Source organism: Tripterygium wilfordii, chromosome 3 (assembly GCF_013401445.1).
Source record: "Tripterygium wilfordii isolate XIE 37 chromosome 3, ASM1340144v1, whole genome shotgun sequence".
Lineage (NCBI taxonomy): Eukaryota > Viridiplantae > Streptophyta > Magnoliopsida > Celastrales > Celastraceae > Tripterygium > Tripterygium wilfordii.
In genome coordinates, this window is record NC_052234.1 from 8,793,999 (window position 1) to 8,810,722 (window position 16,724).

Genomic DNA, 16,724 nt, shown 5'->3' on the forward strand with positions numbered 1-16,724 from the left:
AAAGGATGTTCCAAATCTGAAAATTTATTTTCTACACGCACATTTGGAGCAAGTGTGGTCATATCATCGAATTTAACATTTACACTTTCTTCCACAATTTTAGTTCTAGAGTTAAATACTCTATATGCTTTAGATGATGATGAATATCCTAAAAATATTCCAATGTCACTCTTTGCATCAAATTTATCCAAATTGTCTTTGGTATTTAAAATAAAACATTTAGCACCAAAAACCTTAAAGTAATCTACTTTAGGTTTCTTGCCATACAAGAGTTCATAAGGAGTTTTCTTTAATCCTTTTCTAATGCTAAGTCTATTACTCACATAACATGCATTACTAGTAGCTTCGGCCCAAAAATATTTAGGAAGATTATATTCTAGAAGCATGGTTCTTCCTAGTTCTTGTAAAGTTCTATTCTTCCTTTCTACAACCCCATTTTGTTGAGGTGTCCTAGGAGCACTAAACTCATGTTTAATACCAAAAGAAGCACACAAAGAATCAAAATTAGCATTTTCAAATTCACCTCCATGGTCACTTCTAATTTTTGAAACCTTTAAGTTATGCTCATTTTGCAATCTCCTAAGTAAGTTTTCAAAAGCATGCAATGCATCACTTTTATGCACAAGAAACAAACACCATGTAAATCTAGTATAATCATCCACAATAACAAATGCATAGTATTTTCCACCTAGACTCCTAACTCTACTAGGACCAAATAAATCCATATGTAACAATTCTAGAGGCCTAGAAGTACTAATATCAAGTTTAGGCTTAAAAGACTCTTTAGTTTGTTTACCCCTAACACAAACATCACAAACATGTTCAACATTGAAATTTAACTTAGGCAATCCTCTAATAAGTTCATTGGCACACAACTTTTTCAATGTAGACATTCCGATATGACCTAATCTTCTATGCCAATGCAAAGCATCATCATTCTTAGCAAGCAAGCAAGATATTTTAGAATTTTTCATAGCATCAAAATGCATTACATACATATCACCACTTCTACTTCCTAATTTCACAACATTACCATAAACATCAAACACATAACATTTATCATTTTTGAAAAGAATATCAAAGCCTTTATCGGCTAAATGACTAACACTCAATAAATTAAAAGATAAATTTTCAACCAATCTTACTTCACTAAGGGAGAAAGAAGAGTTACCTATGGATCCCAAGCCTAGGATCTTACCTTTGACCTTGTCTCCAAAGGTCACAAATCCTCCATTCTTCTTTGCTTCAAAGGATGTGAATAATGAAGCATCTCCCGTCATGTGTCTAGAACAACCACTATCCAAATACCATTTGCATGATTCGGATTTGGATTTTAAGCACACCTAGATAAACACATGTTTAATATACCTTAGGTATCCAAACTTTGGATCCTTTGGGGTTAGTAGCAATAAAGGCATATGCATCAATTTTGAAAGTTCTCATCACATATGCTTTCTTTTCAAAGTCATTCAACCCTTTAGGCACCCAAACCTTCTTCACATAAACTTTCCTCTTCCTAGGTGTAGTTCCCTTAGGAGCATTAGCCTTACCCTTGGGGTAGGTTCCATTTTTGTTCACGTTGACCGTGACCTCCTTAGCCTCTAGGGTGTCCTTAAGTTTCATAGGATCATATCCTAATCCACTCTTGTCAAGATAATGTCTTTGAGATGCAAGAAGTTCATCCAATTTAGAAGAACTCATAGAAAATTTTGAAAATTGTTTTTCAAGCATATTGTATTTCTCATTGGCCATATCAAGCTCTTTTTGTAGAGAAGAAGAGTTAGGCATAATAATGCACTCATGATCATCCCATGTATCCAACTCACCTTCTAGCTCATGAATCCTAGCATGCAAAGCATCTAAGTCATGTGAATTGCTAGATGATGCAATGTTACTAGAATTAACACATGTTTTCAATTGTTTTTTTAAATCCTCATTTTCTTGAACTAATGCATCAAGTGAAAAATATACATCATCATATTTAGATTTCAAATCACAACACTCATTTAGATGCATTTTTTCTACTTTAGAAAGTCTACTAACTTCTTTCTTAGTATGCTTGTGTTTATGCATTAATTTCTCATAAGCAATATAAAGTTCATCATAAACACAAGAGAGCTCATCATAAGAAGGTTTAGAAGATGTTACCATCTCATCCGAATTTGATGAGGACACTTCCTCTTCCTCATTTGCCATGAGACACAAGTTGGCTTGGAGTTCCTCTTCACTATCACTTGAAGATGATGATGAAGAATCATCCCAAGTGGCCTTGAATGCCTTCTTCTCCTTCTTCCCTTTGTCCTTCTTCTTCTCTTTCTCTCTATATTCCTTATGCTTCTTCTTTTGAAGCTTAGGGCAATCGGCCATAAAGTGACCTACTTTGCCACACTTAAAGCAAGTACTCTTTTCTTTCTCTATCTCCTCTCTCTTTTCTTTAAAAGCCTTTCTATTCTTGAATCCTCCACGTTTGTTCATCTTCAAGAACTTCTTGAAATGCTTAGCTAATAGGGCTGCCCCTATTTCACTATCATCATCACTAGAATCCGAACTAGTGTCACTATTGATCCTAAGAGCTAAGCCATTTTTCTTAGGTGGTGCATCTTCCTCATCTAATCTTGACATCTCCAACTCATGTGTCATTAGACTTCCTATTAATTCCTCTATCTTAAGCTTCCTAAGATCTTTAGCCTCTTTAATGGCTACTACCTTATCTTTCCAAATCCTAGGTAAACTCCTAAGGATCTTTTGGACCTTATCAACTTCCTCATATGGTTTGTTCAAAGCTTCTAATTCATTACATATGCAAGTAAGTCTAGAAAACATCTCCCTAATGCTCTCACCCTTCTTCATTCTAAAGGTCTCAAACTCGGTGACTAGCATGTTTATCTTAGAGTCCTTCACTTGACTTGTTCCTTCATGCTTCAACTCTAACATATCCCAAATCTCCTTTGCACTCTTACATTGAGCTATGTAATCAAATTCACTCCTAATAAGTGCAATGTGCAAAGTGTTGATTGCCTTATTATTTAGGCTAAGTAATCTCTTATCTTCCTTAGTAAACTCACTCTTTTCCTTATCTACCATCTCATCACCCAAAAGTTTCCTAGGAACATAAGGACCATTCTCTACAACTTCCCACAAATCATAATCAATGGAATTTATAAAAATTTTCATCCTATTTTTCCAAAAACCGTATTGCAAGCCATTGAAAAATGGTGGTCTATTCATGGATAGGCCTTCGGCCTCACCATAAGAATTAATATTTGCCATAAATATGCCAAATAGGATATAACTCCTAGTTTTAGCTAACCTGCTCCGATACCAATTGACGGATCGAGTTTAACACAAGAGGGGGGGTGAATTGTGTCCCCAAATTCCAATTGGAATCCCTTTTTCAATTTAAACAAATTAATGACAATTAACAAAGAAACCTCCACTAATGCAATTATCAACCTCAAGAAAATTATCAACACACAAGGGCAGAAAATCAGTTTTAATGCATGGTCTTGCAATGACCAAAATAGTTTAGGAAACAATTAAACACTTAGTCAATCAACATGCAAACAATGCAATGAACAAAAATTGACACAACGATTTATAGTAGTTCGGAGACCCTTCTCCTACGTCTACTACCTAGGTTCACCAACCTAGGATTTTCAACCTCCACTAAGGATGTGGTTTTCTCAAGAGCTCCACAAAACTCACAAGGGTTTTTAGGTCACCCTTGAAACTGAAGATTTCAAGACAATCTTCAAACTTTACAACCAAGGGTTTCTAAGAACTCCCTCAAACTTCAATGTTTGTAATATGCCCTAACAAAGGGACTTTCTCAATGGGTTTTTTTAGCCAAGGTTCTCACAACTAGCACTAAGCTATTTAAGTGAAGAACTTTCAATAACAACAATCACACACTCACGGGTAGGATTTTCAAGTAGGTAAGGTGAGGTGATTTTGGGAGAAATAACACCTTGAGCTTAAGTGAAAGCACCCTCTCTTTGCAGCAGCAAAATGGTGAGAAGGCCTTGAGTAGTGGCTCAAGAAGAAGCTGAGATTTTAGTAGACAATGGATGCTTGAATGTTTGAAAGCTTTGAACAAAGTTCTCTCTTGATTGCAAATGCTTCTCCAAGTTGTATGAAAGGGAAGATCCTCTTTTAAAGGCAATTCTCTCCTATGCTTGCAGCCATTGGATCAAACTTCAAGAGTTGATCTCTACCATCCATTGCAGCTCCTAATCTTGGTCATTGATGATTTGAGCAAACAAATCTCCACCATAGAGCATATAGACGTTGCACATGCTCCTTTTTTTAAGTCAAAAATTGCAAGCAAGAAAGTTGTCTTATGCACAACCATTTGATCAATGTATGTCTTCAAATCTTGACCATTCAAACTCTCTTTAATTCTCAACCATGGATGTAGATTGTACTATGTCATCTTGTCCCTTCATTTTGAATCAAAAACTTCAAAAGTGATCCCTTAGTCAAGGATCTTGTTTGATTGCACCAACATAACTTTCTTGGTAGCACATGTCTTGAGTGAAAATGTCAAGGATCTTGTTTGATTGCACCAACATAACTTTCTTGGTAGCACATGTCTTGAGTGAAAATGTCAAGGATCTTGTTTGATTGCACCAACCTAACTTTCTTGGTAGCACATGTCTTGAGTGAAAATGTCAAGGATCTTGTTTGATTGCACCAACATAACTTTCTTGGTAGCACATGTCTTGAGTGAAAATGTCAAACAAGAATATATCACTAATGATAGAGAGGACAAGGTTTGTCTCATATGATTGAAAAGAGTTGTATCTCCATGAAGACCACAACCAATAGCCTCAATGTTTGATTCATTCAACTTGATTAAGTGCCTTAGTGGAAAGTTGGCAAATATAGGATTTTTCATAGTTTCCTAGAGCTCCAAGCTCATTCTTAGAAACTGGACTTCGACCACTCTTGAACATACTGAATTCTGAGCCATATGAGACCACAATGATGATTAACCTACAAGGAAATAGGAGGTAGAACTCCCCAATTGCATGTAAGCTCAAAGAGCTTCATATAGAGCGCATAGGTTAATTATATTAGAAAAACAACCCAGAAAATTCATATTACTGAATGATAAATCATTTTATATGTATTAGAATGTCCATGTAAAATTTCATAACAATCGGAAATCGTTTGGTCACTCAACCAAGCAATTTGATCACTAATAGTGAAACCGATAAATTTTAAGTGTAAATTCAAAGTCATTTTGCAAACTCAGTGTAAATGGCCTTTTCTCTTGAACTTTACTAAATAAAATATGTTCATAGTGATGAAACTAAGATGCACACGAAATTTCATTTAAATCGGAGTTCATTTGGTTCACCACGTTCACAAAGAACACATATGCACAAAATTAGGTAAAACCTAGTTTTGGCGGAATTTAAGCATATGACCAAATATATATGTGATGCACTTAATTTCTCATGATTATAGTCCTAGAACATATATTAAACCTTCATGTATATGTGATTCAAGTTTCAAGTCATTTGGACCTAAGTAGGTTAAGATATGATAATTGGAAAATTGATGCTCTAACTTAGTCCATGTATGTTTGTTTTCAAAACTTAATTTCCAGCACTATCTCAAAAATATATAGTCATTTAAATTCAATTCATATAAATCAAATATTGCTTTAATGTTTCATTATGATTTATAAATGATTTAATATCATCAAAATTAGACATATAGGACCATAGGTCCAACACACTTTTCCATCGTCTCGCTATAAACTTGAAAAAAGATTGGTACGTAGTTTATGTATGAATTAGTTAACTTTTATCATTTCAAGACGTGGTCTGATGAAACACACAGTCGCAGTCATGTAAACATATCGCCCCGCGGCAACGCGCGGGCATGTCATTAGTATTGTTTTATTTTTGACCACAAAAGATAAATTGAGAATCATCATGAAAAGACACAGAATAACCACGTGTGAACTTACAGAGGGGTACCAAGTTGTGTACAATCAAGAAACACCCTTCCAGTGGAGGAGGAGGAGGAGGAGCTCCAAAGTCTTTGGATTAAGATAATCATAGATAACACCCCATAATGATATGACATAAGAGGGAAGGAGAGACATAATCCAATGAGTGCACCATGTAAACTCTTTGCATTTTCATCGTTAATTCTAACATTGCCAAACTAACATTTGGAAATCTAATCAAAGTCGAAGAGAATTAATGTCTCCTACCCTACAAAAAAAAAAAAAAACACTATAATAGCTGTTATTACAACATTAAGTTAAGCTGCCTATGCTACTTATTTTGAACAAATTCCTGAAGAATGGTAAGAAACTAATGTTTTCCACAAAGGGGGAAATTTAAATTAAATTGTGTGCATATTTGTTTGAATGGATAAATACTGATCTTTACGTTACCACTTAGCCATTCAAGGAATCAAGATCCAGAGTATCCATAACAACTAAATTATAAAATAATATTCTGATATCCCACGTGTGGAAATTCCGAGGGCACGTATGCATGCTTGGAATATGTGAATATGAAATGCGGCTTTATATATATATATATATACAAAAATTCTTGGGAAAATTAAAGATAAGTTTCTCATTGGAAAGTTTTGTTGTAATAAGGACACTTTTAAAAGTCTTATTTTATAAAGTCCATATAGTTTGAACTAATATTCCAAGAAGGACAAAATCAAAATATATGATTTTATTGTCTAAAATACCCTTATCTTCATCCTCAAACATGACACATGCCTCCTGCACATGATTCATCTTGGACTTTTGCTGGAAGCTTTGTCTTCGTTGTCGGAAGCTTCTTCTCCACCTCTCGTGGCTTATTCAAGTGTCCTATGACATTTTTTAGTGATTTTTCAACTGGATTTTTGTTGTGTTCGAACTAAATCTACTCATACTCACCACGAGACTTGTAGATCTTGTTGTTTTCCTTCTATCTGTCATCACATCATTATTTTCGACAGTTTCTATGGTAATTTTCGTGGTTTTTTGGTTATGATGTGAGATCTATAGACTACAGGTGATATGTTATCCGTTTCGATTAATTTGATATATGTTATAATATTATCTGTTTTGTTAAAATGTTAGCTGTCCTTAATGAAATGTTATTTGTTTAAAGTTCCAAAATGACCAAAACCAATAACGTATCAGAACATATCCAAAACATATATAATATCTGCATATTCATATTCGATTTTAGAAGAATATTGACAAATATAAAACATATATAATATTGACAGATACAAAACATATATAATATCATATACGAAACATATATAATATCTGCAAATTCAGATCCGATTTCAAATGCAAAAAAAAAAGTTCGAAAAAGCAATAAAACCTCAAATGTGATGCGCCTTGGTCTGTGGAGTTAATTGGAGTTGTTGATGGTCATCGACATTGGCCATATTGGTCAGATCTAACTATTTTTCAAACGATGACCGTAATTTCACGAAGCTTTTTCTGTGACTCAAGTGATTTTTTACTGTTGGTGATGATTGGGCTTTGATCGGGCTGACCTAGAGCTTCATTTCAATAGTTCGTTTGTCAAAAATGATGGTCGGATGACCAACTTCCAATATGGTGACGCAAGGAAGAAGAAAGAGGAAGAAAAAGAAAGGAGGAGGAAGAAGAAGAAGAAGAAGGAGGAGGAGGGAGGGTATTTTGATAAGTTGTTAAGCTTTGTCCTTTTTTTTTATTGTCCTTATTGGAATATAACTTTTAAGTTTTGTCCTTATGGATAAAAACCCCAAAATTCTTCTATATGCACGCACTTAAAATACGCACAATTTTTTAAGGGTGTGGATGAATGAAATGATAAGTGGAATTAACTGTTTTAGGTCCTACATGTTTCAAATCAATGATGAAAAGATAAATGTGTATTTTAAATGTGTAATTTAGGTGTGCATAGGAATATATATATATATGCATGTGAAGGCCCTTAATGTTTTGTTAATTATATGCATTAGTGTGCATTAAAGAATCTTAGTGAAAGATAATTTTCATTGATGAAAATATGTTACAATTTGCAGATAAATTCCCTCTCCACTAGAGAGTGAATTTCCACTTAGTAATCATGTATCCAAACTCTTAAACCACGTAAGTTACTTGATAAACAAACTAGAGTGTAAGCTACAATGACATATGTACAGATTTAGAAAACTATATATATATGGTATCGTCCAATAATGTTTGGCGATGTCCGTTTTAGTGTTTGTGTTTTTCTTAATTTATTCTAGTTTTTTTAATCCTCTAGATTGTATTGCATCTTTATGGTGGGTTCGAATGCCTACGGACCTCAGGTCTATGACCTTTACAAAAAGACTATATATATATATTGTTTAATTACATATTTTTAGCATACCTTCATAAAGTGGAGAGAGAGGGGAAACTATAACACTCCATGTGTCTGAATCATGCACTTTTGTTACATGAGTTAGGACAAAAAAGAAATAATTAAATATAAGAATTCGGAGTTAGGACAAAAAAGAAATAATTAAATATAAGAATTCGGATAGTGTTTTCAAGATAAAACAAATATTTTGTGGTGACTTATAAGTAATACTTTTGAAAAAAAACACCTTTTTATTTGCTTTTTCTGCAATGCAACAAGAAGCTGTTGGTTACTGCTAATTCTGTGTATCCAACAATAATTAAAAAAAATCTATTTTAATTATATCTAAAAAATTTGTGATTAAAATCTCGTACGCCAAACGATGTCTTATGTTCATGATGGGAGCTGATAGATCCATATAGTTTACATGTTTTATGCCTTATCTATACTAGCTTTTGATTGAATTAAGCATGATATTAAATATATATTATTAAAACTTTGGGGCCCACATTTTATTTTATGTAAAAAGTAAAAGATATAATGATGACTGTGGGACCATAATAAACAAATGAAAGAAAAAATATATTGAGCGTTAGCATCAAAAAAAACTTCAATGTGAAGCTTTTTTTATGCTAGTGGATGACAACGGATCCGTTAAGCACATTGTGTTGTTTGATAGAGCATCAGTCAATAGCGTTCCGCTCAGCGGAAACGTTGTGAAAAATGCTCTATCAAACAGGCAGATAGTTTTTTGAAAGAATGTTTATTGTGCTAGATTTTTAAAAAAAGTGCATGTAGGCACATTTATATTTATACGCTTACGTTTATGTATCTGTGTATGCAATGAAAGAGGGGAGTTTGTATATACACATATGCATGCGTGTATGGAGCAAAAGTCAGAGAGGAGCTAAAAGAGATGATTTCGTCTGAGTCTCTGGTATCTTTCCAAAACCATACCTATAACAGGTCATGTATTAGGACACCTAAGCTCATCAACCTCTCTATAAATAACCATTCACACACCCCCAACTATTTCTATCTCTTAATCCACACCCAACTAACCAAACCAAACCAAACCCAAGTTTTAATTCATTGATTCCTTTACACAAATGGCTTCACAACATCCAATATTATTCCTTGTCTTTTTACTGATTTCCATGCCCTTCATTTCATGTCACAATGTTTTACAAGAAGACAATATCATCCATCATCATGAATATTACATTAATGGTAATATAATTGATGATTTTGATGACGAAGTCTCTGGCTTATATGGTGGTGGTTCTTCTTCTCAAGCTGCTTATCCTTCCTATTTTAGCTCCATTTTTGATGATCAAGTTTCAAGCTTTAAGAGGTTTGACAAACTGGGTTGTCCTCTAAGAGCTTGTGTCGATGTTGATGGCTTTGGAGCTAAGGGTGATGGAAAAACTGATGATACCCAGGTACTACTTTTATTAAAAAAAAAAAAAACCTTCTTAATTATCAATATATTAGCATGCATGATTTCTGATTGAATCCGCCGAGGTGTTTAAGAGATATACTCGATGTAGTGGTACCTAAGTTCGAATCTCTTGTCCCGTTTATTTACCCAAAAAAAGAGATGCATTAGCGTTAGTATGATCGCATCCAAATATTATATATATATATATACACAATTAATTACAAAAAAAATTCAATTAGTATTCTTGATGTTAGGATTAACTGAATTTTTTTTGATTATATATGTTGGTGAATTCAGGCATTTGTGAAGGCGTGGAAAGCAGTTTGTTCATCAAAAGCAGCTATTCTTGTGGTGCCCGAGAAGACATATAGGCTTAGGCCCATCACATTCTCTGGCCCATGCCAATCTGATGTTATACTTCAGGTGAGCTCACACTAAAAGATATATACATGATTTTTTTTTCAAAAGAATAATTTATTAATAATGTATTAAATATTCCTTTTTTTTTATTAATGTTACTGTTCAGGTATATGGGACCATAGAAGCTTCTGATAACAGAGGAGACTATACGGAAGACCCAAGACACTGGCTTGTGTTTGATAGTGTTGAGAATTTACTTGTTCAAGGTGGTGGAACAATCAATGGCAATGGCAATATATGGTGGCAAAATTCCTGCAAAATCAACAAATCTCTTGTAATTATTACTCTAAATAAAGCTTTTTTCTTCCACATTTCTTCTTCCTTTAATTTGTACACTTACAGAGACTGACAATGATTAATGTTCTCTTCTGCCTCTTCTTCTTGATTAATTTTGACAGCCTTGCAAGGATGCTCCGACGGTACGTTAATTTAGCATTTATTTGGATTAATTGTTTGTAATTTTCAATCATATGTATGATCTATAATCAATGTGTGTTGTTTGTTGTAGGCTCTCACATTCCACAAATGCAAGAACTTGATGGTGAGGAGCCTGAAAATCCAGGATGCTCAACAAATCCATGTCTCTTTCCAAGGTAGCATCAATGTCCAAGCTTCAAATCTTTTTGTAACTGCACCTAAAGAAAGCCCCAATACTGATGGAATCCATGTCACTGAGACCCAGAACATCCAGATCACAAGCTCTGTCATAGGAACAGGTATATACATACACACATACTCACATATATGTATATATATCTATGTAATTACTCTGTTTAATGTGATTGTTCTTTATAGGTGATGATTGTATATCCATTGCTAATGGGTCCCAAAATGTGTTAGCTCAGGACATCACCTGTGGACCAGGTCATGGAATCAGGTACCCAATAATTAATTCTACAAGTGCTAATCTATATATATATATATAGACACACACATCAGTATGTGATGGTGAATTGGTGATGAATTTGACAGCATTGGAAGCTTAGGGTCTGGGAGTTCAGAAGCGTATGTTTCAGGCGTAACAGTGATTGGAGCTAAGTTTTCTGGCACCACCAATGGAGTCAGGATCAAGACATGGCAGGGAGGCTCTGGAAGTGCAAGCAACATCGAGTTTAAAAACATTTCAATGTACAATGTCACCAACCCAATCATAATTGACCAAAACTACTGTGCCCAACACAAACCTTGCAAACAACAGGTACCCACAACTATATATACATTCATAATTATTTATCAATTGAGCCCACTTTTGATTTGGGTAATGAAAGGCTTGCTATTCATGGTTGTTGCAGAAATCAGCAGTACAAATTGAGAATGTGATGTACCAGAACATTAAAGGGACTAGTGCTTCTGATGTGGCAATCAATTTTGACTGCAGCGAGAGCTTTCCATGTCAAGGGATTGTGTTGGAAGATATAAGCTTAGTAAGGCAAGGAGGGAAAGCAGCAGAAGCTGTATGCAACAATGTTAACTTGGCTGAATTTGGAGTGGTGTCCCCACAATGCCCTTGAAAGTATACAAAGAACATGACTACCAGTTGCAGATACATAACTACAGAAGAGATTAGACAATTATTATTTGTTAATTGGTGTATATATATACACACATACAACGAAGGGTTGCATTTGTAAGAAAACAAGGTTGTATGATCAGGCAATATATAAAAAAGATTTGAATAAAACTTTCATGTGAATATATATATGTGAAGGGGTCAATTCTATCTTCCTGTTTGTGCTGTTCAGGAGGTGCAAGGACTTTGGCCTTCAAAAGGGTCACTGTTAAAAGGTGTTCATCTTTTACCTGGATATGCACCCAAGTTGACTGACAAATTGCCCCACTGACAATGGACAATGCTTGGTCATTGGGGGAGGCCGGAGGGAGGGTCACATGTGTTCAAAGACCCGCATATGATTTTTCAATAAGGACAAACTTGGGGAGAGGGAAAGGAAATCAATAGATTTTCCAAACTTGAAAATGAGTAATCTTTGGACTTCAAATATGTGTTTAAATATTAGACACCTCAAAAGTCACACCAAACTTAAACTAGAAAATCCAAAGTAGAAAAAGAGAGAAGCAATCAAACAAAAGAAGATGCAGAGTGCTTAAAGCTACCCAAAAAAAAAAGAGTAGTAGTCTCTCCTCAAAACTCTGTCTCTCTTAACCCATATTTTTGTTTCTTACCAATACCAATACCAATACCATCATCATCATCTCATTCAAAACTATAGGTCTCTTGTTTATGGTGAGCATGGAGAGGAGGAGGCTAAATGATGAGTCCCCAAGTCAGTATTATTCACACAGATCCATTGAAACCCTTGTGGTGGTGCTTGCTGTGATCACAATAGTAGGTGTTGTTGCAGGAATCATTGCTCGCTTGTGTGGAGGAAGGCATTTTGGTGGCAGTGGAGAGCATGACATTGAAGGTTGGATTGAGAGGAAGTGCAGGAGCTGTATTGATAGTGGAGTCCCAGCTGCACCACCTCCTCCTCCTCCTCCCCCTGAAGAAACAAAACCAGCAGCAGCAGCAGCTACAGAGGAGGCAAAGAAGTGAAAGAACAACAGAATTAAAAAGATCTCTTATTGTATTAGCAATTCTGCATAAGATTATACTGTTTAGTTTTAGCTTGCATATTGTACAATATTAATTCTTTGGGTTATGTTGTACTACTTCTTTGCTTCTTGAGATTTATATGGGTTTGTAGACATTTTCTTGGTTACCAATCAAAACCTAGACCCTTCTCCTTCTTCTTCTTCTGCTTCTTCAGAGCTCGATTATTCATTTTGGGTTTTGATAAATCAATCTTTGAGTTTAAATCAAATATTTTACAGCTTTAATTTATGCATTTAAAATGTGATTAAAAAAAAAATCATCTCCTCTGGAGTGGCTAGAGGCAGTGACAGAACATCATCATTGTTGTTCAAAAAGCATTGTTTTAGAGCCGTTAAGGGGGGTAAAGGCAAGAACGAAGCTTTTATGGAATCCAACAATCGCCTTTTCAAAAGGCTTTGGGTTCTTCAGTTCTTGGTTCTTACTTTCGCTGCATTTTTGTTTTCTTAAGGTTTTAGAAAACTAGGGAGTTAAAACGGATGTTGTGAAGGAAAGAAAAGCTTGTGACCGTTGGTGCTTTCCTCAGTAAAAAATGGGACCCATCGGCAGCATTGGTGGTGGGTCCTAACTCCTACGTTTTTTATGAAACTTTTATATGTGCTTGCCTCACACGTGTTACTTGTCAACTATTAGGCGGGCCCACAAGAAGGCTGGGCCGAACCTGTACCTGGAAACATAAGAGCTAGCCCAAGTTCAATTCTCAATCAAACGCGGCCCACAATCAGCCAAACAAACGTGCAATTAATGGCAAAACCCGACATACGTCACATACCAAACGAAAGTGCGTGGATACGAGATGGCCCGACCCATAGAATTAACAATCGGGATCCTTCTTCGTTATTTCAAAAATCAAGACAAACTAGAGAACGAGAGAAGACTTCCACTTCCCATTCATTCACCGACGACTTCGGATTCCGCGGTTTCTCTCTCGTTCTCCGCCCTTTTTTCGGGATTTGAGTTTTTTTTCGGAGGATTCGGGATTCAAATTCCAGATGGGAACACCCCAATTCCCAGATCTCGGAAAGCATTGCACTGTCGAGGATTGCAAGCAAATCGATTTCTTGCCTTTTACCTGCGACCGCTGCCGCCAGGTATTGATTGATTAAAATCTTAAGAACTTTATTTTTGTTAGAATTTTCTTTTTCTTTCTGTTTGATTGCCGGGAAAGACCGGGAATTTTAGTTTTTATATAAAAAAAATTTATTGTTGACGGTAAGATGCCTTTTCTGGTCATCGCAACGATTGCGAGTTTATATGGTTTTGGGAGACACGTCCAAAGATCGTTTCTTTGGGGGCATTGAACACAAATTCTAAATGATGATGATTCCAGCTGTTCCTGCAACTTTTTAAAGCATTGATATCGTCAATAATCATCACTATCATCAAATCCTTGATCCAAAATTTCTGCGTCTGGTATATGAGGACAGGATGAAAAGTAGGTGATCTTTTTCTCTCCTTTTAATTAATTGTTGATTGAAAAGGATCCCTTGAACATTGGAATATAGCTGATACAGTTTACTGAGTTTTTACATAGAGAGTTTTGTTGCTTACTACCTTTTTGCCCGTTAAGTTGAGATTGAAAATTCTGAATTTTTGTTGAATTTGGCATGTGGGTTTTTATTGAAGCTCGTTATTTTAGTAAGAAGTGAAATTTCTGATTTGCAAAGCTATTAACGTTCACATTTGCTTTGGTTTTCTAATTTTCATTGATTTTGATATTCTTCATCATGAATCCTGCTGCTTATTATTTTCATTTTTAGTGGGACTTTTAGGCTGTGCTAATCTTATGTTATAAATCCTTCACAGGTGTTCTGTTTGGAGCACCGTAGCTACGTTAAACACAATTGTCCAGCAGCTGATAGAAAAAACGTAACTGTTGTCATCTGCCCACTTTGTGCAAAAGGGGTTCGCCTGAATCCTGATGAGGATCCAAACATCACTTGGGAGACTCATGTCAATTCTGAGTGTGACCCTTCGAATTATGAGAAAGTCACGAAGAAGAAGAAATGTCCTGTCCCCGGCTGCAAGGAGGTGCTAACATTCTCAAACACACTCAAGTGCAAGGACTGCAATGTAGATCACTGTTTGAAGCACAGGTTTGGAACTGACCACAATTGTTCTGGACCACGGAAACCTGATTCGGGGTTTCCGTTCATTGGTCTTTTGAATAGGATAAGAAGCGATGTTTCGGAACCTAAGAAAGCTCCTCCTACATCTTCATCAAAGTGGGCTGCGAGTTTTCTTAATGCAGCTTCCAATGTTCGAGCATCTGCTGAAGCAGGAATGACGAAGTTGGGGCAGATGGCAAGAGATGGGTTGGGGTCAAGTAGCAGCAACGGGAGAGGAGAAACTGCTCAAACGGAGGAGTGTCCTCAGTGTGGTGCAAAGTTTTCTTCGGTAACGACGCTGGTAGAGCATGTGGAGAAGGTCCATGAAAAGAAAGGGAATCAAGGTCATGTAAACAAGGTTACAATAGACGCATGCCCAAAGTGTAGTAAAGGATTTTGTGATCCAGTGGCCCTAGTTGAGCACGTTGAGAGGGATCATGGTGGTACTTCGAAAGCTTAGAAAGATTTGATCACCAAACAAAGTACTCTCCCTTACAAACTTGTACTTTTAAGTCACATTTTTTCGTCGATCGAGGCTCAATGAGAGTAAATAACTTCTGAGCACGTCATTCAAATTGTAGTGGCTCAATCTGTAAGCTATCAGTTCGCCTTAGCTGCTGAGAGCCAAATTGATCTTTTGTATTTTCACTATTGTTCAACTTGTTGATTCTATAATTAAACACATTTTGGTGTGAAAGATGTTGAAGATCAAGAAGGTTCCCACCAACAATTTGGAGTTGAAGCTTGTTCTATCTCTCTTCTCTATTGTGGTGCCTTACATACAAAAATGTTGTTTCTTTATCTGGAGTAGGTGGCTTCAACGACTCTTTAACATTACTGAGACTTTTATGCCAAAGCCGAGTCAATGTTTTGATAGTAATTGTTTCTTAGAGGATGAATCCTTTGGTTTAATTATTTTTTCCGATTGCCAGATATTTTTTAGGTCAAATGATGGTCGATTCAGCTGGCAAGTGAAATTCACCATGCCATAGAAACCATAAATGACAGTTCGGACTCAGACCCTTTTCATCCGGTCTTTCCAACAATAAAAGTGGTGCAGGTTGCCAATCCTAGCCAAAAATCCTGTGGTGGGGTTCCAATGCCATGTACAGCCGAGTATCAGCATAAACTCAACTTCTTCTGATTACCGGCATCAAATCCTTATGATAATTTCCTAAAAGCTGCTGGATGCTGATCCAATAGAAACATTTTATAAGAGAAGCAATCATCATTATTGCATATAGGTTGTTGATTCTGAATCTTAAGGCCTCTGCAGATTCCGGAATTCGCCTTAATGTATTACATGTATATTTTAGCATCTGCAGGAAGCCAATCTGGAATAGAGAAAAAAAAATTTGAGTTCTACCATTGTATATAGTACTATTCTCAGTGAGCCCAGAACTGACGAGAGGAGAGAACATATTGATTTGGGTATGCTGATTGCTGCATAATATTTGTACCCAATTATTTCATTTTTTTAGGATAATTTTTCACTATTTTGAGGTGGGACTGCACCAAAGGAAGCGTATCCTCATCCCGCTTCTTCGCTTGTCGATTGGAGTTCTGGCATTTCTGCAAGAGGTCTCCATCTCTGATGATAAAACAAAGAATGTATTTTGTTGTTGTTTCCATCCATTTTGATGAGTTTGTATGTATATGTGAGCTCCAGTTTCTTCTACTTCATGGGGTATAACTGTTGTTTCTGGATTGCTTTTGAAGTTCTTGGTATGTATTAGATTGGGAAAGTGAAAGAAGTATGTAACTGGTTTGTATTTTCTTGAATAAAATGCAACAAA

The 16,724-nt window shown here is 35.8% G+C and overlaps 3 protein-coding genes across 3 annotated transcripts; all 3 read left to right on the top strand.

The window, feature by feature from the left end:
- Positions 1-9,394: 9,394 nt before the first annotated feature.
- Positions 9,395-11,904, top strand: LOC119995349 (polygalacturonase-like). Its single transcript, XM_038841823.1, has 8 exons — positions 9,395-9,793; positions 10,090-10,215; positions 10,319-10,486; positions 10,611-10,631; positions 10,721-10,928; positions 11,008-11,089; positions 11,185-11,410; positions 11,505-11,904. Exons 1-8 carry the CDS (start codon positions 9,461-9,463, stop codon positions 11,721-11,723), a joined length of 1,383 nt encoding a protein of 460 aa, XP_038697751.1. The 5' UTR covers positions 9,395-9,460; the 3' UTR covers positions 11,724-11,904.
- A 410-nt stretch (positions 11,905-12,314) lies between these two features.
- LOC119995695 lies at positions 12,315-12,950 on the top strand. The gene has a single exon (XM_038842199.1). The coding sequence runs from the start codon at positions 12,452-12,454 to the stop codon at positions 12,761-12,763; it is 312 nt and encodes a 103-aa protein (XP_038698127.1). The 5' UTR covers positions 12,315-12,451; the 3' UTR covers positions 12,764-12,950.
- Positions 12,951-13,657: 707 nt separating this feature from the next.
- LOC119987060 (zinc finger AN1 and C2H2 domain-containing stress-associated protein 11-like) lies at positions 13,658-15,670 on the top strand. The gene is made up of 2 exons (XM_038831791.1): positions 13,658-13,911; positions 14,627-15,670. Exons 1-2 carry the CDS (start codon positions 13,813-13,815, stop codon positions 15,386-15,388), a joined length of 861 nt encoding a protein of 286 aa, XP_038687719.1. The 5' UTR covers positions 13,658-13,812; the 3' UTR covers positions 15,389-15,670.
- Positions 15,671-16,724: the final 1,054 nt, after the last annotated feature.

Coding starts and splice junctions, on each gene's coding strand:
- LOC119995349 (XM_038841823.1), top strand. CDS start 9,461: ATGGCTTCACAACATCCAATATTATTCCTTGTCTTTTTACTGATTTCC. Junction 10,929..11,007: donor AAGCTCTGTCATAGGAACAG/GTATATACATAC, acceptor TGTTCTTTATAG/GTGATGATTGTATATCCATT. Junction 11,090..11,184: donor GGACCAGGTCATGGAATCAG/GTACCCAATAAT, acceptor TGAATTTGACAG/CATTGGAAGCTTAGGGTCTG.
- LOC119995695 (XM_038842199.1), top strand. CDS start 12,452: ATGGTGAGCATGGAGAGGAGGAGGCTAAATGATGAGTCCCCAAGTCAG.
- LOC119987060 (XM_038831791.1), top strand. CDS start 13,813: ATGGGAACACCCCAATTCCCAGATCTCGGAAAGCATTGCACTGTCGAG. Junction 13,912..14,626: donor CCTGCGACCGCTGCCGCCAG/GTATTGATTGAT, acceptor AATCCTTCACAG/GTGTTCTGTTTGGAGCACCG.